The sequence below is a fragment of the Erinaceus europaeus genome, chromosome 2 (genome assembly GCF_950295315.1).
Source record: "Erinaceus europaeus chromosome 2, mEriEur2.1, whole genome shotgun sequence".
NCBI lineage: Eukaryota > Metazoa > Chordata > Mammalia > Eulipotyphla > Erinaceidae > Erinaceus > Erinaceus europaeus.
The window spans coordinates 3,540,984-3,565,041 of NC_080163.1; the positions used below are offsets into that span (position 1 = coordinate 3,540,984).

The 24,058-nt window shown below is 52.8% G+C and overlaps 1 protein-coding gene and 1 long non-coding RNA gene across 4 annotated transcripts; one reads left to right on the forward strand and one right to left on the reverse strand.

Moving 5' to 3' along the window:
- Positions 1-9,650: 9,650 nt before the first annotated feature.
- On the reverse strand, positions 9,651-16,313 carry NTF4 (neurotrophin 4). Of its 3 annotated transcripts, none has more exons than XM_060174131.1 (3): positions 16,189-16,313; positions 15,097-15,220; positions 9,651-10,385 (listed from the first exon to the last, which is right to left on the reverse strand). In XM_060174131.1, the coding sequence occupies exon 3, from the start codon at positions 10,371-10,373 to the stop codon at positions 9,738-9,740; it is 636 nt and encodes a 211-aa protein (XP_060030114.1). In that variant the 5' UTR covers positions 10,374-10,385; positions 15,097-15,220; positions 16,189-16,313; the 3' UTR covers positions 9,651-9,737. The 3 variants fall into 3 exon arrangements, with proteins under 3 accessions (XP_060030114.1, XP_060030115.1, XP_060030116.1); XM_060174132.1 differs by lacking the exon at positions 16,189-16,313 and adding an exon at positions 15,636-16,133; XM_060174133.1 differs by lacking the exon at positions 16,189-16,313 and adding an exon at positions 15,323-15,453.
- LOC132533347 (uncharacterized) lies at positions 15,546-23,912 on the forward strand. Its single transcript, XR_009545223.1, has 2 exons — positions 15,546-15,680; positions 23,630-23,912. It is a non-coding gene; the product is annotated as an uncharacterized LOC132533347 (long non-coding RNA).
- The last annotated feature ends 146 nt before the right edge of the window (positions 23,913-24,058 follow it).

Sequence of the window (24,058 nt, forward strand, 5' to 3'; positions counted from 1 at the left end):
AAGAATGGCGTTAAAATATCTTCAATCTTTGATATCAATAAATGTGAATGGCCTGAATTCACCTATTAAAAGACACAGAGTAGGAAGATGGATCAGAAAACACAACCCAACAATATGTTGTCTACAGGAAACTCACCTAACGCAACAAGACAAACACAGACTTAAAGTGAAAGGATGGAAAACTATCATTCAAGCCAATGGCCCACAAAAAAGGGCAGAAACAGCTATTCTCATATCTGACATGATAGACTTTAAAATACATAAGATTAAAAAAGATAGGAATGGACACTACTTAATGCTCAGAGGATCAGTCAATCAAGAGAACTTAACAATTATTAATGTCTATGCACCCAATGAGAAGCCATCTAAATACATCAAACTTCTACTGAAAGAGCTACAGCAATATATTAACAGTAACACAATCATAGTAGGGGACTTCAACACCCCACTCTCTCAACTTGACAGATCATCCAGGAAGAAAATCAGTAAAGACATAAGGGAGCTAAATAAAGAGATAGATAACCTAGAACTATTGGACATTTTCAGAGTCATTCAGAGCAAGTTGTGGTATATATACACAATGGAATACTACTCAGCTGTAAAAAATGGTGACTTCACCGTTTTCAGCCAATCTTGGATGGACCTTGAAAAAATCATGTTGAGTGAAATAAGTCAGAAACAGAAGGATGAATATGGGATGATCTCACTCTCAGGCCGAAGTTGAAAAACAAGATTAGAAAAGAAAACACAAGTCGAACCTGAAATGGAATTGGAGTATTACACCAAAGTAAAAGACTCTGGGGTGGGTGGGTGGGTGGGGAGAATACAGGTCCATGAAAAATGATGAATGAAATAGTGGGGGTTTTATTGCTAAATGGGAATCTGGGGAATGTTATGCATGTAAAAAAAAAAAAAAGAAGTAGAAACGCAAAGCAGAAATTGACTGAGTTTGGAGTATGGCACCAAAGTGAGAAAGCAGAAGTATACTAGAGTTTGCAGTGAGTACCTCCCTAATACTTCCTCTCCACTTTTCCAAGCTTTGGGTCCATGATTGATCAACAATTTGTTTGGCTTTGTATGTTAACTCTCTTTTCAGTCACCAGGATCCAGGTATCATCAGGATGCCGGCCAGACTTCCCTGGATTGAAGACACCACCAATGTGTCCTGGAGCTCAGCTTCCCCAGAGACCCATCCTACTAGGGAAAGAGAGAGGCAGACTGGGAGTATGGACTGACCAGTCAACGCCCATGTTCAGCGAGGAAGCAATTACAGAAGCCAGACCTTCTACCTTCTGCAACCCTCAATGACACTGGGTCCATGCTCCCAGAGGGATAGAGAATGGGAAAGCTATTGGGGGAGGGGGTGGGATATGGAGATTGGGTGGTGGGAATTGTGTGGAGTTGTACCCCTCCTACCCTATGGTTTTGTTAATTAATCCTTTCTTAAATAAAAAAAAAAGGAAAAAAAAAAAAGAAAAAGAAATAAATAAGTTAGAAAAAAAAAGAAAAATAAATAAAATAAAATAAAATAGGGAGAGGAGGGGACCGGGCGGTGACGCACTGGGTTAAGCACATATACCATGAAGCATAAGGATCCCGGTTCAAGCCCCTGATCCCCACCTGCAGGAGGGTAACCTCTCAAGCAACCCATCAAAAAAAAAAAAAAAAGGCCACAGAAGCATTGGATTGGATTGATAGCACTGGCGTGGAGACTCAGCAATAACCTTGGAGGCAAATAAAGTGTGTGTGGGGGGCGTCAGGCTAAAGGAGAGAAAAGAGGGAGGCACTAATATTTTTCATTAAAAATTATTTTGGGAGGTCGGGTGGTGGTGTACCTGGTTGAGTGCACATGTTACAATGCTCAAAGATCCAGCTTCCAGCCCCTGGTCCCCACCTGCATAAGGAAAGCTTTGCGAGAGGTGAGAGCAGTGCAGCAGATCTCTCTCTCTCTCCCTTTCTCTCACTCTTTTCCTCTCTGTCTCCCCCTTCCCTCTCGATTACTGGCAGTCTCTATTCAATAAATAAATGAAGATAATAAATTTTTAAATTATTTTGTGCCAGAAGGTGGTGCACTTTGTTGACTGTACATGTTACAATACTCAAGGACTAGATGTCTTTCTTTTTTTAATTTTTTAAAAAATTTATTTTCCCTTTTGTTGCCCTTGTTTCTCATTGTCGTTGTCATTAGTGTCATCGTTATTGGATAGGACAGAGAGAAACAGAGAGAGGAGAGAAAGACAGACACCTGCAGACCTCAGACTTGCTTCACCGCCTGTGAAGCGACTCCCCTGCAGGTGGGGAGCCGGGGGCTCGAACTAGGATCCTTACCCGGTCCTTGCACTTTGTACCTCACGCGCTTAACCCACTACGCTACTGCCCGGCTCCCAAGGACTAGGTTTCAAGTCCCCAGTCCCCACATTCAGGGGGAAAATTTTGCCAGTGGTGAAGCAGTGCTGCAGGTGTCTCTCTGTCTCTCTCCCACTCTTCAACCCCTTCACTCTTGATTTCTGACTGTCTAGCCAATAAATAAAGATAATTAATTTTTTAATCCTTAAATATTTTAATTCTTTTTTAAAAGAGATTTTATTTATCTATTAATGAGGAAGACAGGAAGAGAGAGAGAAAGAACCAGATATCACTCTGGTACATGTGCTGCCAGGGACTGAACTCAGGACCTCATGGTTGAGAATCCAATGCTTTATCCATTGCACCACCTCCCAGACTAAATCCTGAAACATTTTAATCCTAAAGAGAGAGAAACAGAGGGAAAGATCCAGAGAGAGAAAGAGACCAGAGCAGTGATCAGCTCCGGTTGATGGTGGTGTTGGGGATTGAATCTGGGGTCTCAGATTCCAGGCCGCAGGCTTGAAAGTCTTGCAGAACCACTAGGCTGTCTCCCCAATACTAGAGTGCCAGCTTGCATGCTTGAGACCCAGGAGGTCCCAGGTTCAATCCCCAGCAGCACCTTATGCCAGAGCTGAGCATTCTCTGTGTCTATCTGATAAAAAATAATTGGTTTTGTCACGTGCACAACCTGAGTCTAGCCTCTACCACATTAAAGGAGGCGTTGGTGCCATGGTCTCACTCTATTTTTTTTTTTAATATTTATTTATTCATTTTCCCTCTTTGTTGCTCTCGTTTTATTGTTGTAATTATTATTGTTGTTGTTATTGATGTCGTCATTGTTGGATAGGACAGAGAGAAATGGAGAGAGGAGGGGGAGACAGAAAGGGGGAGAGAAAGACAGGCACCTGCTGACCTGCTTCACTGCCTGTGAAGCGACCCCCTGCAGGTGGGGAGCCGGGGGCTCGAACCAGGATCCTTACGCAGGTCCTTGTGCTTTGCGCCACCTGTGCCTAACCGCTGCGCTACTGCCCGACTCCCTCTATTTTTTTTTTAAGTCTCCATGGTTATCGCTAGGGCTGGGTGCCTGCACTATGAATCCATTGATCCTGGAGGCCATGTTATCCCCCCCTTTTTGTTGCCCTTGTTGTTGCTATTGTTACCATTCCTGTTGTTGTTGTTGGATAGGACAGAGAGAAGTTAGGAGAGAGGAGCAGAAAGGGTAAGAGACAAACACCTGCTTCACCGCTTGTGAAGCAACTCTACCCTGCTGGTGGGGATCCAAGGGCTCAAACCAGAATCCTTATGCCAGTCCTTGAGCTTTGTACCTTGTGTGCTTAACCCACTGTGCTACCACCCAGCCCCCTCTCTGTTCTTCTATTTTTTTCCCCTTTTCTTGCCCTTGTTGTTTTATTGTTGTTGTAGCTATTGTTGTTGTTATTGATGTCATCGTTGTTGGGTAGGACAGAGAGAAATGGAGAGAGGAGGGGAAGACAGAGAGGGGGAGAGGAAGATAGACACCTGCAGACCTGCTTCACTGCCTGTGAAGCAAACCCCCTGCAAGTGGGGACTGGGGACTCAAACCGGGATCCTTAAACAGGTCCTTATACTTTGTGCCACGTGTGCTTAACCCGCTGTGCTACTGCCTGACTCCCTTCTATTTCTATCTAAAAGCAAAAAACAGGGGACTAGGTGGTAGCGCAGTGAGTTAAGTTCACACAGTGTGAAGTGCAAGGAACAGTGCAAGGATCCTCCTTTCAGTCCCTGGTTCCCCACCTGCGGGGGGGAGGGTATCACTTGACAAGTGGTGAAGCAGGTCTGCAGGTGTCTATCTTTGTCTCCCCCTCTGTCTTCCCTTCCTCTCTCTATTTCTCTCTGTCCTATCCAGCAACAACATCAGCAACAACAACAATGGGGAAAAGATGGCTGCCAGGAGCCATGGATTCATAGTGCAGGCATCTAGCCCAGAGATAACCCTGGAGGCCAAGAATTAAAAAATAAAAATAGTGGTCCAGGAGGTGACAGTAGAAAAAAGCATTGAATTCTCAAACATGAGGTCCTGAGTTCAAGCCCCGGCAGCTCATGTACCGGAGTGATATCTGGTTCTTTCTCTGTCTCCTCCTATCTTTCTAAGAAATAAAATCTTTAGAAAGTATTTTAAAAAATAAAAATAAGGGAGTCGGGCTGTAGCGCAGCGGGTTAAGCGCAGGTGGCGCAAAGCACAAGGACCGGCATAAGGATCCCGGTTCGAACCCCAGCTCCCCACCTGCAGGGGAGTCGCTTCACAGGAGGTGAAGCAGGTCTGCAGGTGTCTATCTTTCTCTCCTCCTCTCTGTCTTCCCCTCCTCTCTCCATTTCTCTCTGTCCTATCCAACAACGACAACAACAATAATAACTACAACAATAAAACAACAAAGGCAACAAAAGGGAATAAATAAATAAAATAAAATATTTTTAAAAAATAAAAATAAATCTTACCCAGAAAAGGGGAGGTTGAATTTTTTTTTTTTCCTCCAGGGTCATTGCTGGGCTCGGTGCCTGCACCGTGAATCCACTGCTCCTGGAGGCCATTTTTCCCCCTTTTGTTTTCTCCTCGTTGTTGGATAGGACAGAGAGAAATGGAGAGAGGAGGGGAATACAGAGAGGTGGAGAGAAAGACAGACACCTGCAGACCTGCTTTACCGCCTTTGAGGCGACTCCCTTGCAGGTGGGGAGCCGGGGGCTCGAACCGGGATCTTTTGTCCGGTCCTTGCGCTTTGTGCCACGTGCGCTTAACCCACTGTGCCACGGCCCGTCGCGGGGTTGGGGGGGGGGAGGCGGGGCTTGAATTATTAAAGACCTTAAGGCTGGGAGAGACTAATTGGAAGGGGGGCTCACTGGACGTCAGAGGTTTAGGGAAGGGGACAGAGACCACCCAGAGCATCTGGGAGTCCATGAGAACCACCCTCTTTCCTGTGGAGGGAGTCCCAGCCCACCGGGCTGCCTCTTCCTCTGCCAGGCCTGCCCACCACCGTAATGATTTCCAGACAGTCAGGCCTGCCACCCTCCCACCCTCCCTTCATGAGCTGAAGGAGCCCGCCCCACTGGACTGCCGTGCCTGCCTTTAATTTGGCTGAGAACTTCCACCTGGATATGGGGGTGAGTGGGAAAAGAGAGAGACACACGGAGAATACTTAACAAAAAAGAAAGGGAAAGAAAGGAGGTGGGGGCTGGGGGATCCGACATGGAGAGAGTTTTGTTGATGAGCCAGAAATAAAAGAATGGGTGACAGTAAGAAACAGAGAGAGAGAGAGCTAGGAGACTGGAAGTCGGGCGGGGAGAATGGGGGGCAGGGGGTGGGGAGAGGAGGCGAGAAAGGTAAAAAAGAGTGGAAACCACAATCTAGAAGACAGAGATGATGAAGAAACAGCTGGGTGACGGCACAGTCAGTTGAGCGCATGTTATAATGTGCAAGGACCCAGGTTCAAGCCCCCAGTCCCAACCTATAGGGGGAAAGCTTTGGTGAAACAGTGTTGCAGGCATCTGTTTCTCTCCCTCTCTATCATCCCCTTCCCTCTTGATATCTCCCTGTCTATCTAATAAATAAAGATAATAATAATAATAATAGCCATGGGGGCCACGCGTTGGCACACCTAGTTGAGTACACACATTACCACAGACAAAAGACCTAGGTTCAAGTCCCCGGTTCCCATCTGCAAGGTGGGAAGGCTCCTAGTGGTGAAACAGAGCGGCAGGTGTCTCTCTCTGTGTCCCTTCCTTTTTCTCAAAGAAAATAAATACAATCACACCTCATCAGTCCCCGCCACCTGTCAGTCCCACCCTATCAAGGGAGCCAGTGGGAGATGGGGGAGTCTGTGTCCCTTAGCTCAAAGCTGGCCCCAGCAGTGTGTGGGTGCTGGGCTGGCAGCAGGCTGTGGGAACGTGCCCTCTCACATACACGGTAATACATATATATGGTAACTAGTGAAAGGTACCTGGCAGGTTGGGGGTCTGCTCCTGACTGTGCAAAGCACTTTCTCCCTGTATTACTTATTCATGGTATTAACAAGAGAAGAGGAGAAAGAACCAGAGCATCACTCTGCCACACTTAATGCTGAGAATCTGTTGGTCATCATGCCAGGCCCCCTGCATTGCTGAACCTTAATGCTGAGAATCTGTTGGTCATCACGCCAGGCCCCCTGCATTGCTGAACGCTGTGGTCTATTTACATAGTCATTGTTTTGTCTGAGACCAGCCCTGCCTGCAGGGCACTGGTTTAATCTCCACCGGTTAGATGGAAGCTTGCTACTTTGGCGCTCCACCCCCTCTCCTAGTCACTTCCTTTTTCCAACCTGCCACTTCCTTCGCAGAAGGTATAAAGGCAGATTCTTTTCTGATCAATAAAGGAGAATTGCATTGCGTTCTCACTCAGCCATGAGTTCCTGGTCGTCTCTCTCCTGCCCGCGAAGCTAGCCCGGCAGGAATCAAACTTAGGACCTCATGCTTAAGAGTCCCACATTTTATTCACTGTGCCTGGGCTGTATTGCTTCCTCCCTTTAAAGCCTGTCCAGGATGCTGCCTCCTGAGCCACCATTCTCAGCCCACAACTCATTCTCCAGGGGGGGGGGGGAGCTTGAAGCTGCCTTCGGCAACCTGAGCCTCAGTTCCCTGGGCCCATCATTTGGAGTCCTGAGGCTACTTCCATTTTTTGTTGTTTGTTTCTTTGACACCAGGACTATTGCTGGGACTTGGTGCCTGCACAATGAATCCATCACCACGCCCAGTGGCCTTTTTCTCCTTTTATATTCATTTATTCATTTTGGTTTTTCACTTGATAGGACAGAGAGAAATTGAGAGGGGTGGGGGAGGTAGAGAGGGAGAAAGAGACACTTGCAGCCCTGCTTCACCACTTGTGAAACTTCACCCCTCCCCCGCCACCCCACAGGTGGGCAAGAGGGCTTGAACCTGAGTCCCTATTCATGGTAACATGTGCATTCAACCAGGTGCATCACTGTTTGGACCCTCTTTTTAAAAATTTTTTTACTATTATTAATTTTCCTTTTTGTTGCCCTTGTTTTATTGTTGTGGTGGTTACTATTGTTGTTATTGATGGCATTGTTGTTGGCTAGGACAGAGAGAAGTGGAGAGAGGAGGGGAAGACAGAGAGGGGGAGAGACATGCTTCACCACCTATGAAGTGAACCCCATGCAGGTGGGGAGGTGGGAGCTGGAACAGGGATCCTTATGCCGGTCCTTGTGCTTCGCGCCACATACGATTAACCCGCTACGCTACCGCCTGGCCCCTCTTGTTTTGTTTTTTAAGATCTACTAATTTACATATGAGAGAAATGCCAGGGATTGAACTCATGCTTGATAGTCTAATACTTTATCCATTGCACCAGTTCCTGGGCCAGGACTTCTGTTTTTCCTCACACATACAAGGCCCATCTGTGTCCAGCAGATCACCCCGTTAAGGGGCAGGTCAACTGGTCAGTGTCTCATACCTGACTGACTCAAGCTAGGTCTTTCTTTCCTTCCTCCGTCTTCTCCTCCTCAAGATAGAGTCAGAGAAGCAGAGAGAGAGGGAAAGAGACCACAGCACCAAAGCTTCCTTCAGTTCAGAGGGGGCACGGCTGGAACCCGGGTCTCACATGTGGCAAAGCAGAGCACCACCCATGTGACATATTTCACCGTCCCCATGCTAGATGTCTGTGAGGTCAGTTTCTCTCTGCAATGTGGGTTAAAGGTTGGCACAGGGGAGGGGGAGAAATCTGACTCCAACTCCCCACCCAGGCCATTCTCCCTAATGCCTTGAGCTTCTGTTTTCTTTTTTTAATTAATTTCCTTTTGTTGTCCTTGTTGCTTTATTGTTGCTACTGATGTTGTCGTTGTTGGATAGGACAGAGAGAAATGGAAAGAGGAAGACAGAGGGGGAGAAAAAGATAGACACCTGCAGACCTGCTTCAATGTCTGTGACGCGACTATGACCCGTCTATGACCCGTCTATGAAGCGACTCCCCTGCAGGTGGGGAGCCTTACGCCGGTCCTTGCGCTTTGTGCCACGTGCGCTTAACACGCTGCGCTACCACCCGACTCCCGGGCTCCTGTTTCCTTCCCAGAGCACTACTCAGCTCTGGCTCATGGTGATGCTGGCAACTGAACCTGGAACCCTCAGGTATTAAAGTCTTAACCACTGTGCTATCTCTTTAGCCCTTTCTTTTTAAAGATTGATTTATTTGGGGTGGGGTAGATAGCATAATGGTTATGCAAAGAGACTCTCATGCCTGAGGCTCCAAAATCCCAGATTCGGTACCCCAGACCACCATAAACCAGAACAGGGGAGAGAACCACACCATCACCCTGGTACATGCAGTGCCAGGGATTGAACTCAGGACCTCACGCTGGACAGACCAGAACTTTCCCCACTGCACTCCCTCCCTGCTGCCGCCATTCCACCCTACCTGTGCTCCTCCCTACTGACAGCTCACTACCCCAAACAGAACCTTCCCGGCCAACGGCCAACACTCCTTCCTCCCCATTTGGCCGAGTCAGGCCTCTCATTTGAACCCCAGCTTCCAGCCAGTTGATTTGTTCTCCTTCCTCCCACATCCTAGACAACCACTCTCTCCAGGGTGGTGACCTCTGAGACGGCAGCAACCTACCCACCAGGGTCTCCGCTGGGCACGTCCAAGAGAGTTCATGCGACAGTGTGCACACTGGACTGAGCAGCAGTGAACACTTAGAATGTATCAGCCACTGGGGGTTGGGCGGTAGCGCAGCAGGTTAAGCCACGTGGCGCAAAGCTCAGGGACGGGTGTAAGAATCCCGGTTCAATCCCCCGGCTTCCCACCTGCAGGGGAGTCGCTTCATAGGCTGTGAAGCAGGTCTGCAGGTGTCTATCTTTCTGTCCCCCTCTCTGTCTTCCCCTCCTCTCTCCATTTCTCTCTGTCCTATCCAACAACAACGTCATCAACAACAACAATAATAACCACAACAAGGCTACAACAAGGGCAACAAAAGGGGAAAAAAATGGCCTCCAGGAGCAGTGGATTCATGGTGCAGGCACCGAGCCCAGCAATAACCCTGGAGGCACAAAAAAGAAAAAAAAAAGCATATATTGGCCGTCATCACCACCATCAACATCCTCATCAAGTTCACCCAGAACTCCTCTGCATCCTTCAAACCCCGCCCTTTTTTGGGGGGTGGGGTGGGGTGGGGTGAGGTTGCACTACCTGACTTTCACAGAAGGAACTCTCAAAAATCTGAGAGCGCGGGTATGTGTGTGTGTGTGTGTGTGTGTGTGTGTGTGTGTGTGTGTGAGAGAGAGAGAGAGAGAGAGAGAGAGAGACCTTGCACTAGTTGCCACACACGGAGGTCCCCGTGGCCAGGCCTGTCCATCTCCGGGGGCACTGGGCCTCAGGCCCGGCCAGTCCTGCTGAGGAGGGTACACACACAGGCCGTGTCGATTCGGATCCAGCGCCAGCCCACGCGGCCCTGGGCGTCTGCGGTCAGGGCCCGCACGTAGGACTGCTTGGCCTTGCACTCGGACACCCAGTGTCTGCGGTCCACTCCCCGGCAGCCTCCTCCTGCGCCCCCCGGGCCTTCGTCGTCCCCGGCGCCTTCGGCCTTGCAGCGGGTCTCGAAGAAGTACTGGCGCAGAGGGCTGCCCCCGGCCGCGGGCACCTCGCCCAGCACCTGCACCTCGCGGCCCCGCAGGTCCACGGCCGTGCGCCGGTCGGTCACCCAGCTGCTGACCGCGTCGCACACGGCCAGCTCGCCCCTGCGGCTGGCGGGCGCCGTCTCGCTCACGCCCCGACGGCTGCGGTTGGCCGGGCTGCCCGCCGGCTCCCCGAAGGCCCCGGCCTCCAGCAGGAAGAGCAGAGGGGGACCCGCCGGCGCCCCCCTGGACAGGACGACTCGGGGGGACAGCAGGTCCCACTCGGGCGCTGGGAACGGCGGCAGTGGAGAGGGCGGGGGGTGGGACTCCATAGGGACCCCGGGGAGGAGGAAGAGGAAGAGGATGGGGAGGAAGCAGGGGGGCTGGGGGGGCATCGCGCCGAGCACCTGCGGGCAAGAGAAGGAAGCTCGGTCAGGACAGAAGGCAGGACCCCGGGGAGCCACCACAGTGGAGGACTGTCTGTCTGCCACCCAGTAGTGGGGAAGCCCTTATGCTAGACTTGGGAGACCCCATGTTCTAGGGCTTGGCTAGTGCAAGCACTCTCAATTAATTAATTGATTAATTCATTAATTAGAAATAGAAATGTTTAGAGGGAAGGGGAGATCTGGAGGAGAGAGACACCTGCAGCCCCACTTCACTCATGAAGCTCCCCAACCCGCAGGTGGAGACCTGGGTCCTTGTCCATAGTAACAGGTGCGCTTAACCACCTGGCCCTCCCTCATATATATGCATTCATTCTGTCAGAGCTCTGCTCAGCCTCTGGCTTATGGTAGGACAAGGGATTGAACCTGGGACTTGGGAGCCTCGGGCCTGAGAGTCTCTTTGTATGACCATTATGCTGTCTACCCCTGCCCTATTTCTTTTCAAAGCATTCTATTTATTACTGGGTAAAGATAGAAACTGAGAAGGGAGAGGGAGACAGAGAGGCACCTGCAGCCCTTCTTCACCAATGGTGAAGCTTCCCCCCTGCAGATGGGGACCAGCGCCTTGAACCCAGGTTCCTTGCACACTGTAATGTGTGTACTTAACCAAGTGCATCACCTCCTGACACCTATTTGCTCGTCTGTTTATTGCCTCCAGAGTTATCGCTGGGGCTTGGTGCCTACACTACGAATCCACTGCTCCTGGAGGCCATTTTTCCCAGTTTATTGCCCTTGTTATTATTTTTGTCATTGCTGTCGTTGTTGCATAGGACAGAGAGAAGTGAAGAGAGGAGGGGAAGACAGACAGGGGGAGAGAAAGACAGACACCTGCAGACCTGCTTCACCGCTTGTGAAGTGATCACCCCCCCTGCAGGTGGGGAGCCGGGGGCTCGAACCGGGATCCTTTCTCCGGTCGTCGAGTTTCGTGCCATGTGCGCTTAACCCGCTGTGCTACCGCTGGGCCCCCTTGTTTATTTTTTATTTGACAGGACAGAGAGACATTGAGATGAGAGAGAGGGAGAAAAAGAGAAAGAGACGGAGAGGGAGAGAGACTTGTTGCCCTGCTTCACTACTCATGAAGCTTTCACCCCCTTCAAGTGGAGACCAGGGACTTGAACCTGGGTCCTTCAAAGTGGTGATGTGTGTGCTCAACCAGGTGCGCCACCACCTTGTCCCTTGACCGTTTTCTAAATTGAGAATAATTGCTCCCTGGGGAGCAGGCAGTGGCACACCTGGTAAGGTGCACACTTCACTATGTGCAAGGACCCAGTTCAAGCACCCTCTCCTCACCGGCAGAGAGGGAGATTCACTACTGGGGAAGCAGGGCTCCAGGCGTCACTCTCTTTAAGATTTATTCATTTATTTAATGAGAGAGGGGACTGGCCAGTGGTACACCTGGTTAAACACACACAGTACTAAGTGCAAGGACCCGCAGAAGGATCCAGGTTCGAGTCCCCAGTGTCCTGTCTGCACAGAGGATGTTTCACAAGCAGTGAAACGTGTCTGCAGCTGTCTCTCTTTCTCTCTCCCTCTCTATTTCCCTCTCCTCTCAATTTCTTTTTTTTTTATTGTTGTAGTTATTATTGCTGTTGTTGTTGATGTCGTCGTTGTTGGATAGGACAGAGAGAAATGGAGAGAGGAGGGGAAGACAGAAGGGGAGAGAAAGATAGACACCTGCAGACCTGCTTCACCATCTATGAAGCGACTCCCCTGCAGGTGGAGAGCCGGGGGCTTGAACTGGGATCCTTACGCCGGTCCTTGAGCTTCACGCCATGTGCACTTAACCCACTGCCCACTGCGCTACCGTCCGACTCCCTCCTCTCAATTTTTTCTGTCCTATCCAATAAAATAAAATAAAATAAATGGTTGTCAGGAGCAGTGGACTGATTGATTCCTAGTGCTGGCACCAAGCCCCAGTGATAATCCTCGAGGCAGAAAATAAAAAGAGAAAACATGAAAGAGAGAGGAAAGCCCTGCTCAGCTCTGGCTGATGGTGATGCTGGAGACTGTCCCTGGGGCCTCAGAGCCTCAGGCAGGAGAGTCTTTTGCAGAACCATTAGGCTGTCTCCCCAGCTCACTAGTGGTCTCTCTCTCCCTTTTTAAAATATTCCATTTATAAAAAAATATTTCATTTATTTATTATCTGATAGAGACAGAGAGAAATTAAGAGGGGAGGGGGAGATAGAGAGGGAGAGAGAACAGAGAGACACTTGCAGCCCTGCTTTACCACTCTTGAAGGTTTCCTCCCGCAGGTGGGGACCAGGATCTTGAACCTGGATCCTTATGTACTGTAATATATGTGCTCAACCAGATATACCACCACCTGGCTCTCTATTCCTCCCCCTCAATTTCTCTCTGTCTCTACTTAAAATAAAATATTCTGGTTCCTCTTCAGATTGTACAAATCTTTCATAGATCTAAAATAAATAAGTAGAAATATAGAAAATAATAATTGTTCTCCTACTATTTATTTGACTTCTTTATTTATTGGTTAGAGACAGAGCAATCAAGAGGGGAAGGGGGGATAGAGAGGGAGAAGGAGAGAGGCAGAGAGACACCTGCTTCACCACTTGCAAAGCTTTCCCCCTGCAGGCGGGGACTGGGGGCTGGAACCTGGGATCCTGCACAGGGTCAAGTGTGTGCTCAAGCAGATGTGCCACTGCACGGACCCTCTCCTACCACTTTCCTTTCTCTTCTTTAACGAGAACACTGCTCAGCTCCACTGATGGTGGTGCTGGGGACTGAAGCTGAGACCTTGGAGCCTCAGGCAGGAAAGCCATTTGCAGGACCATTATGGTGTCTCCCTAACCCCACTCTCCTAGAATTAGTAATAGCCAACAGAACTGGAAAGATGGCTCTTCTTGTGCTATGGTATATCTCTCCCTCTTTCATTGTCTCTCTGTGTGAGTGGTTAAATCCTGTTTGTGTGAGGCCCCAGCTCTGCAATGGCACTAAAGTAAAGCTAGAAAATGGAGAAGTAAAGTTCAGGTGCTCTATGTGCACAGACCCACGCAAGGACCTGGGTTTGAGCCCGTTCCCCACCTACAGGGGGGACGACGCTTCACAAGCTGTAAAGCGGGTCTGCAACTATTTAACTTTTTCTCTCCCGGTCTCCCGCCTCCTCTCTCCATTTCTCTCTGTCCTATCAAATAATAATAATAATAAAAAGTTCAGGTAGTGCAGTGGGTAAAGTACTGGACTCTCAAGTGTGGGGTCCTGAGTTCAAGCCCCAACATGGTATGTGTCAGATGGATGTTCTAGTTTACTCTCCTAAATAAATAAATAAATAAGTAAAATTTGGGGGGAAGCAGATAGCACAATAGTGATTCAAAAAGACTTTCATGCCTTTCTAGTCCCAGGTTCAATCCCCCTACATCACTGTACGCCAGAGCTAAGCAGTGCTGTGGTTGACAAAATTTGCAGCAGGTCACACAGCAAGAAAATGCAAGAGGTGAGACTCTAACTCTGTCCAGGCAAACTTGTCCTGCTCTCCTGCTTCTAAAACCTCACAAGGAAACTTAAGTCTTGCAGCCTGGAGAAGGGTTTGAAGGTTCAACTTGTTGGGAAAGGCCATACTCTGGACTCCTAGGAAGTAATCCCCAGACCACCATAGGTCGGATTGAGTAGTGCTCTGGTTAAAAAAGGAAGGGGTGGGGGTAGATAGCATAATGGTTATGCAAAGAGACTATCATGCCTGAGGTTCTGAAGTTCTCAGGTTCAATCCTCTACACCACCATAAGCCAGAGCTGAGCAGTGCTCTGGTAAAAATTTAAAAATTAAAAAAAAAAAAAAGGAAAGGAAAAAAAATGTGGTCTGGGAGCGGAGCAGTGCTCTGGTCTCTCTCTCTTTAAATATTTTTATTTATTTATTATTGGATAGAGAGAAATGGAGATGGAAGGGGGAGATAGAGAGGGAAAGAGGCAGAGACACCTGCAGCCCTGCTTCACTGCTGGTCACGCTTTCCCCCTGCAGGTGGGGACCAGGGGCTTGAACTTGGGTCATTGCTAACTGTAGTGGCTTAACCAGGTGCACCATACCGCCTGGCTCCCTCTGGTCTCTCTCTCTCTCTCTCTCTCTCCATACCCCCCTTTTAGATTTTATTTATTTATGCAAAGATAGCAGGAGAGAAAAAGAACCAGACATCACTCTGGCACATGGACCGCCTGGGAACGAACTGGGGACCTCATGCTTGAGAGTCCAAAGCCTTATCACTGCGCCACCTCCTGGTCTCTCTCTATGTATCTCTCTGTATTTCTTTTGCATCAAAAGAAAAAAAAAAATTAAATACTTCCGGGCAGGGGTAGATAGCATAATGGTTATACAAACAGACTGTCAGGCCTGAGGTTCCAAAGTCCCAGGTTCAATCCCTGCACCACCATAAACCAGAGCTGATTAGTGCTCTGGTTAAAAAGAAAGAAAGAAAGAAAGAAAGAAAGAAAGAAAGAAAGAAAGAAAGAAAGAAAGAAAAAGTCAAAAGTAAAATAAATACTTCCTAGAAGAAGGTAAGACACTTCCTCCCAGGCGGAGCCTGCTTTTACCAGTTGGTGAAACTGACCTGGGAGCCTGGGGAGGGATGGGGTGTGTGTATATATAATTCAGTTTCCCTCTGAGACCCTGGAGAGAGGGGAGTGTGTGTGGGGAGCATCGGGGAGCCACAGTGCAGTGGATACCACACCTGTCAGCACCTTCTCCGCCTCCGAGCTCTGGGGCTGGGGGCCCCCAGGCTCCGGGGGACCCCTGGGGGGGACACAGGTGGCCCCCTCCTCCCTGACATCTCAGGAGAGGGAGGGGGCGACCACCTGGGGAAGGAAGAAGGAAAACAGGTCAGTTATTCAAGCTGCTGGGGAGGGAGCCTGGAACCTGCACCCCCACCCCCACACCCCCCTTTAAATGGAAGGTACCCCGGAATCAAGGCCACGCCCCTTTCCGGAGGCCCCCTTCCCTGCCCAGGTGATGGCTCCTGAGGTCCGGGATGGGAAGCAGATGAGGGGAGAGAGGGGAGGAGTGAGGCGTGGTGGCTGGAGGAGGCTGGAAAAGATTACCTCCCCGGCGGAACCCATTCATCTCGCAGACGGGGGCGGGGCGGGCTGGCCGGGGCGCCCCGGCCCCCCAGGGCCCACACTTCAGCAGCCCTGGGTCCCGGGAGGCTGCTTCCTGGAATGTTCCTGCTCCTGGGACAGGCCGGGGCCCGTCCAGGATTTCGACTGCACATACCTGGAGTGGCTGCGCGCCCGGGCTCCGAGACCCGGAGACGCGAAGGTGAGGGGTGGAGGGGGGCGCCGGTGGCCCCCCAAGTGAGCGCCCAGGGACCAGGTTCCAGCGGCTGCAGCCTCAGGCCGATGGGGTCCTGGACCGCGGCTCCTGGGGGCGTCTGCACCCCCAGCCGCCTCCACCCTCACACCCCAGAGCCCCGGGTCCCAGCTGCCTCCTCTTTCGGGGGTCCAGGGCCCCCCCACTCCCTCCTCCTTCACATGCAGGCGTCCAGGTCCCCCGATTCTCTTCTCTCCGGACCTCCGGCCCCTCCTCCATGGAAGCCGGGAGTCGTGGGGTTCAGGCCCCTGCTCCCCGGGAAGACTGAGGCTGCGGGGGACCCGGCAGCCCTGCCGAGGGTCTGGGGGTGCCGCGCTGCAGCTCGGGGGCGCGTCCCTCCTGCCTCAGTTTCCTCCGCCGGGCCCCGCCCCCGCCGGCCCCGCCCCCGGCCCTCCCTCCCCGGGGGCAGGGCGCCCCGGAGCGCGAATCCCGGGGGAGGAGGCGGCGGGGATCTCACCTGGGGCGCCCTCGGGGCTCGCCCGCTGCCCCCGGCGCGGCCGCCGCTCCTCCTCCCGCTCGGCGCTGCAGGGACGCCCGCTCCGCGCTGCCGGCTGCTCGCTCCCCGGGCCCGGGGCGGGGCGGCGGGGCGGGCCCGACGGCGGGGAGGAGCCGGGATCCCGCCTTCGCACGCGCCCGACCTCGGGAGGCCGCCGGCTCGGGCCCGGGGGCCAGGCGCCAGCCCCCCTCCCTCCCTCCCTCACACCCAGGGGTCCCACAGCCCCTCCTACCCCATCCGGGGGTCGCCCCAGCACCTCCTCCCCCACACCCCGGGGTTGGCCAGTGCCTCCACACCAGACCCGGGGGTCCCGCAGCCCCGCCACCAAAGGCCGGGGTCCCACAGCCCCTCCTAGCCCAGACCCAGAGGGACCCCACCACATCCTCCGCCAGACCCAGGGGTCACCCAGCCCCTCCTCCAGACCCAGGGGTCACCCAGCCCTTCCTAAGACCCAGAGGTCACCCAGACCCAGGGGTCCCCATTCCCACATCCCCCAGACCCAGGGGTCCCCATTCCCTCAGCCCCCAGACCCGGGGGGTCCCCCAGCCCCTCCTTCTCCAGGCCCAGGGGTACCCAGCCCCAGCTCCCTCAGACCCAGGGGACCCCCCAGCGACTCCTTCTCCAGACCCAGGGGTCCCCAGCCCTCCACCCCAGACCCAGGGCTCCCCATCTCCTCCCAGTCCCAAACCCCCCCCCCCCCCGGAGTCCCCCAGTCCCTTCTCCAAATGCCGGCTTCCCACAGCCCCTCCTACCCTAGACCTGGGGGGTCCCCATTCCCTCCTCCCCCAGGCCCAGGGGTCCCCCAGCCCCTCCACCCAGACCCAGGGGTCCCCATCCCATCCCACTCCCAAACCCGGGAGTCCCTCAGCCCCTTCTCCAAATGCCTGGGTCCCACAGCCTCTCCTACCCTAGACCTGGGGGGGTCCCCATTCCCTCCTCCCCCAGACCCGGGGGTCCCCCAGCCCTTCTCCAGGCCCAGGGGTACCCAGCCCCAGCACCCTCAGACCCGGGGGTCCCCCAGCCCCTCCATCTCCAGGCCCAGGGTCCCCCAGCCCTCTACCCCAGACCCAGGGCTCCCCATCTCCTCCCAGTCCCAAACCCCGGAGTCCCCCAGGCTCTTCTCCAAAGGCCGGCTTCCCACAGCCCCTCCTACCCTAGACCTGGGGGGTCCCCATTCCCTCCTCCCCCAGGCCCAGGGGTCCCCCAGCCCCTCCTCCAGACCCAGGGGTCCCCCAGCCCTCCACCCCAGACCCAGGGTTCCCCATCTCATTCCACTCCCAAACCTGGGAGTCCACCAGCCCCTTCTCCAAATGCTGGGGTCCCACAGCCCTTCTTACCCTAGACCTGGGGGGGTCCCCATTCCCTCCTCCCCCAGGCCCAGGGGTCCCCCAGCCCCTCCACCAAGACCCAGGGGTCCCCATCCCATCTCACTCCTAAACCAGGGAGTCCCTCAGCCCCTTCTCCAAATGCCTGGGTCCCACAGCCTCTCCTACCCTAGACCTAGGGGGGGCCCCATTCCCTCCTCCCCCAGACCCGGGGGACCCCCAGCCCCTCCTGCTCCAGGCCCAGGGTCCCCCAGCCCCAGCTCCCTCAGACCCAGGGGTCCCCCAGCCCTCCACCCCCCAGACCCAGGGCTCCCCATCCCATCCCACTCCCAAACCCGGGAGTCCCCCAGCCCCTTCTCCAAATGCCTGGGTCCCACAGCCTCTCCTACCCTAGACTTGGGGGGGGTCCCCATTCCCTCCTTCCTCAGGTTCAGGGGTCCCCCAGCCTCTCCTCCTTCAAACCTAGGGGTCTCTCAGACATCCCTGCCCCAGACCTAGGGGTCCCCCTGCCCCTCCTCCTCCAGATGCCTGGGGTCTCCCAGCCCCATCTCCATCAAACCCAGGTATGCCCCAGCCCCTCTTTCAAACCCAGGGGTCCCTTAGATGCCCCTGCCCAAGACCTAGGGGTCCCCCAGCTCCTCCTCCCTCAGATGCAGGGGTCCCCCAGCCTCTTTCCCCATCCCCTCTTCTCTCACACCCAGGTCCCAGACATCCAGCTCCCCTCCCACAGACCCAGGGGTCCCCCATCCCTACTCTCCCATATCCTCTTTTCTCAGACGTGGGTGGGGAGGTGTCTCCGCAGCCCCTCCTGCCTGGGATCCTGGAGGCAGGGACTCCGACTCTTGGGTCTCCTGCCAATTCTGTCTGTCCTGCGGGTTCCCACCCTCTGCTCTCGTCCCCACTTTCCCAGGAGCTTTCTGAGTAGACATTAACCAGCTGGACTCAGGCAGTGATAAAGCTCCAGGACCTAAGAGAGACGGTGTGTGTGTGTGGGGGGGTCTCCCCATAGTCCTCTCCCCTGGAATTTCCTGGGTGGGAACTGAGGGGAGGTTCCTGTCCTGAGCTCAGATAAGAAAAAAGCAAAGTGGGGTGGGGTGGGAGATGAAGGCATGGCTGGGGAACAGTGACCTGCTTAGAAAGAGAAGATGAGGGAGTTGGGCAGTAGCGCAGCGGGTTAAGCGCAAGTGGCACAAAGTGCAAGGACCGGTGTAAGGATCCTGGTTCAAGCCCCTGGCTCCCCACCTGCAGGGGAGTCGCTTCACAAACTGTGAAGCAGGTCTGTAGGTGTCTCTCTCTCCCCTCTCTGTCTTCGCCTCCTCTCTCCATTTCTCTCTGTCCTATCCAACAAAGACAACATCAATAACAACAACTACTACAACAATAAAACAAGGGCAACAAAAGGGAATAAATAAATAAATATTTAAAAAGAGAGAGAGAGAAGACGAGGCAGACGAGGGGGGAGACACAGAAGTGGAGAGGAAAAGGTAGATATACAGAAGATGCAGACCCACAGACACCCCAAGATGAGGGGAGAGAACCCCAGAAGGGGGACAGAGACCTGGAGAGGTGGCCTCTCTGTGATCCAAGGATTCTGTGGTTGAGCCCTTCACCCTATGACACCCCCACAGTCCCTCAAGCTATTTTCAGGAGGAAAGCTGACACCAGCCTTGGTGGTGGCGGTGGGGGGGTCATCTTGCCCCCCCTGCCTAAATATAGCATGGCAAGGTGACAGGAAGGGTGTCCCCATTAGGGTGTTCCCCATCCCCGTCTGCTCCAGCCTGCCAAGACAGCACAAAGGCTGCCAGTGGAGGGGGAGGAGAGGCACTTCCCAGGCTGACTGTCCCCGAGGTCACTTCCCTGACCTTAGGAAGCTTCCCTGTCCCTAAACATGCCCTCTCCCCCACCAGGAGGGGACTCTGTCAAGTAGGTGAGCCAGTTTTCAAAGTCATTACAATGTCTCTCCCTGACATTCCCCCCCACTGCCCCATCTTTGTTCCTGTCTTTATCTTTTAATATGATTTTATTTTGTTTGATAGGACAGAAAAAGTGAGAGAAGAGGGGGAGATAAAGAGAAAGACATCTGCAGGCCTGCTTCACCCCTGCAGGGAGGGGAAGTTGGAGCCTTGCACATGATGTTACCCCTTCTGTCCTCATTATTCTGGGTCTTTAGCTCTCTCTCTCTCTCTGATTCCCTTCCCCTCTCTCTGAGTCTGTCACCCTCCCCCCCCTTTTTTATAGAGAGTGAAATTGAGGGGAGGAGGTAAAAGGAGGAAGAGACAGACATCTACAGCACCCGCTTGTGAAGCTTCCCCCCTGCAGATGAGGATGGGGGCTTGAACTCGGGTCCTTGTGCACTGTAACATGTGCGCTCAACCTGGTGAGCCGTCATCTGGCTCTTTCCACTTTTTAAAATTATTTCTTTATATTGGATAGAGACAGAGAGAAATTGAAAGAGGAAGGAGAGATAGAGAGGAAGAGAGACAGACAGACACCTGCAGCCCTGCTTCACCGCCTGTGAAGCTTTCCCCCTGCAGGTGGGGACCAGGGGCTTGAACCTAGGTCCTTGTGCACTGTCATGTGAGTGCTTAACCGCCTGGCCCCCTCTTTTTTTTTCTTTAAAGATTGTATTTACTAACAAGAGACAGAGAACCAGGCATCTCTCTGGCACATTTGCTGCCAGGGATTGAACACAGAACCTCATGCTTGAGCTTGAGAGTCCAACACTTTACCCATATCGCTACCTCTCAGACTGCTGCGCCCCCCCCCCCCCTTGTTGGGTCTGTGTCTCTCATTTTCTCTCTCTGGATTTTTTTTTTTAATATTTATTTTATTTATTCCCTTTTGTTGCCCTTGTTTTATTATTGTACTTAATGATGTCGTTGTTGGATAGGACAGAGAGAAATGGAGAGAGGAGGGGAAGACAGAGAGGGGGAGAGACAGACAGACACCTGCAGACCTGCTTCACCGCCTGTGAAGCGACTCCCCTGCAGGTGGGGAGCCGGGGTTCGAACCGGGATCCTTATGCCGGTCCTTGTGCTTTGCGCCACCTGCGCTTAACCCGCTGCGCTACAGCCCGACTCCCCACTCTCTTTGGATTTTAGTCTCCTCTCTGGATCTCTTGCTCTGGGCCTCTGCCTTCTCTCACCCCTTTTGGGTCTCCTGCCAGTTCTGTCTATCCCTGTGGGTTCCCACCCTCTGCTCTCATCCCCACTTCCCCAGGAGCTATGTGACCAGACATTAACCCTCAAAGTGGGGGGACACTAGTGGGGTCAGGGGTCCGCTCTAGTGTCTTCCCACTTCTGGTTTTTCCCTCTTCCCAGGCCTCTGCCCCTCCTCCTGCCCCCCTCCCCCGTTTGGCTCTGTCTGGTCTCTGCCCCAGAGGCTGAGTCTGTCTGTCTGCCTCCCAGACACTCACTGCCCGTCCCCTTTCCCCTCTGCTCCTCCTCTTCTGTCTCTCTCCATCTCCATTCCTATACCCAGATGTGCTTTCCTCTCCAGTTCAGAGAACTAGCTAAATCTCATCTTATTAATATTTTTAAATATTTATTGATTCCCTTTTGTTGCCTTTGTTGTTTTATTGTTGTAGTTATTACTGTTGTTGTTGATGTCATCATTGTTGGATAGGACAGAGAGAAATGGAGAGAGGAGGGGAAGACAGAGAGGGGGAGAGAAAGACAGACACCTGCAGACCAGCTTCACTACCTGTGAAGCGACTCCCCTGCAGGTGGGGAGCCGGGGGCTTGAACCAGGATCCTTATGGTGGTCCTTGCTCTTTGTGCCATGTGCGCTTAACCCACTGCGCTACCGCCCGACTCCTCTTATTAATATTTTAATGGGGGGGGGTCAGAGTACTGCTCTGTGGCAGTGGTGCTGGGCAGCGAGCTAAAGGCAGCATTTTCTTTGACCTTTGACTCCGCCCCAAGCTGTGCTTCCTCGTCTTGGCCTGGCACAAAAGCAGGGATTTCTAGACCAGAACACCGTCTAGCAGTGCAGGGGGTTGAATCTGGGACTTTGGAGTCTCAGGCATGATAGTCTCTTTGCGTAACCATTATGCTATCTGCTCCTGCCTAGAACGAATTTCTTTTCTTTTTTCTTTTGCCTCCAGGGTTATTGCTGGGGCTTGGTCCACTACTCCTGGAGGCCATTTCTTTCCCTTTTTGTTGCCCTTTTTTTTTTTTTTTAACTATTTTTTATTAGGAAATTAATGTTTTACATTCAACAGTTGGTACATGTTTTGTTGCCCTTTTTATCGTTGCTATTATTGCTGTTGTTGTTGGATAGGACAGAGAGAAATCGAGAGAGGAGGGGAGGACAGAGAAAAGGAGAGAAAGACAGACACCTGCAGGATCTGCTTCACCCCTTGTAAGGCAAACCCCCTACAGGTGGGGAGCTGGGAGCTCGAACCAGGATCCTTATGCCATTGTTTGCACTTTGCGCCATGTGCGCTTAACCCGCTGCGCTACCATCCAACCCTCCCCCGATTGAATTTCTTCTTTCTTTCTCTCTTTCTTTTTTTCTTATTATTTATTTTCCCTTTTGTTGCCCTTATTGTTTTGTTGCTGTAGCTATTGTTGTTGTTGATGTCATCATCGTTGGATAGGACAGAGAGAAATGGAGAGAGGAGGGGAAGACAGAGAGGGGGAGAGAAAGACAGACACCTGCAGACCAGTTTCACTGTCTGTGAAGCGACTCCCCTGCAGGTGGGGAGCCGGGGGGCTCGAACCAGGATCCTTACGCTGGTCCTTGTGCTTTGCGTGGCACGTGCGCTTAACCCGCTGCGCTACCGCCCGACTCCCTCAGACTGAATTTCTTAGCTGCATTCTGGGCCACTGCAACAGGGGCTTCTAAGGAAGGTGTCCCCTTCACACCAGGTCATACTGGTGCCTTTAAGACTTCATTTGATCCGGAAAGACTGGAAGTGGGGAGAAGGATGCCAACAACGACAGTAATAACAAAAAGTCAGGCACACTCTGTAAGCCTCTGGGTGGGTTTTAATATAGTCACACAGAGACATCTTCCAGTGCTGTCTCCATGCAGGATGTCTGCTCTGCATTAGTGACTTAGTGTCTCGCCCCACCCCACCCCACCCCACCCCCATCCCATATGCCTTTTTTATTCCATAGGAGCCCTGAAAACATTTGACTTTGTGATCTTGGGTAGGACAACTACCTCTGAGCCTTGGTTTCCCTGCCTGTGAGAAGCAAGCGTGTCAGGCACTGAGGTCTTGTGAGAACTGGGGGGGGTGGAGGGTGGGGAGGGTGAGGCTGTGACCTCATAAAACCACTCCCACACTCTCAGGCACCAGCTTCTCTCCTGGAAAAGACTGGGGGGGGGGAGAGACCCAACTTGTCTAAGAGGTTTTCTGAGCTGCAGGAGGGTGTGGGTGTCCTGATGGGAAGTCTCTTTGTGATTCTGATTAAGAGACCTGGTGTTTTGTTTTTTTTTGGGGGGGGGCACTTCAGGGTCCCAGTCTTTGCCTGTTTTTTTCTTTGTTTTGCCAGAGACCCGCTCAGTTCTGGCTGATGGTGGTGCTGGGGATTGAACCTGGGACCTCAGTGCCTCAGGCATGCCAGTCTTTTTGCATCACCATTACACTGTCTCTCCCACCCTTATCTGGTTCTCTTTCACCAGGGTGCTCTGGCCTGTCTTCAACTCTTGGTCTCTGTCACTCTCTCCATTTCTGTCCCCTTGTCTCTCCGGGCCTCTGTCCTCCTCCCTCAGAATTTCTATTCTCCTGTCCTCCAGTAAGTCTGGACAGAAGGGGCAGTTTTCTCCACTCGTCCCCTCTCTGGGACATGGCCACATCTGGAAGGAAAACTGGGGGGGCGTGTAAATGCAGGAGGAGGCATGTGCGTGTATGCATGTGCGCGTGTGTGCGTGTGAAGGGCAGGAGGATTTTTCCCTTTTCGCCCACTGCCCCATGCACATGTAAGGCTGAGTCCCTGTCCCTTCCTGTGCCAGGAACCCTTCCTCGTGTCATTTCTGGCCCTGGTGCACAACCCCACCCCCCATGAGAGCAACCCAATGTGATCCGAGGGGCTCCCCAGAGGGTGACCCAGCTCAACCCGACTTTCCAGGGACCTCATGGCGACACACCCTGACTGTCCCCTGACCTGACCCTGCTGGCCCTCCAGGACTCGTGGCTCTGAAACCCAAGATGGCTCAGCAGTGCAGCACTCCGAGGAGAAGCCTCCAGCCACATGACCCCCTGCAGCTCGACCCAGCAGAAGTCTGGAAGGCACCTGTGTCACCCGCTCCAGCCCCACGCGACCTGCCATGCTCACACTCTCTCTCTTGACCTTCATACTTCCCCATGACTCACAAGCTCACGAAACCGAAAATAACAGCGAAGATTCCTCAGACCGTACTGTTCCTAATTCACCTCAGCTCCTCTGCTGGGGGGTGGGGGCAACGATGTGTGAATAACCAGTGACACCCCCACCCCACCCAGGGCTTTCCCTGGAGAACAACCTTATAGACCCCACATGGCCCAAGGGAGACATACC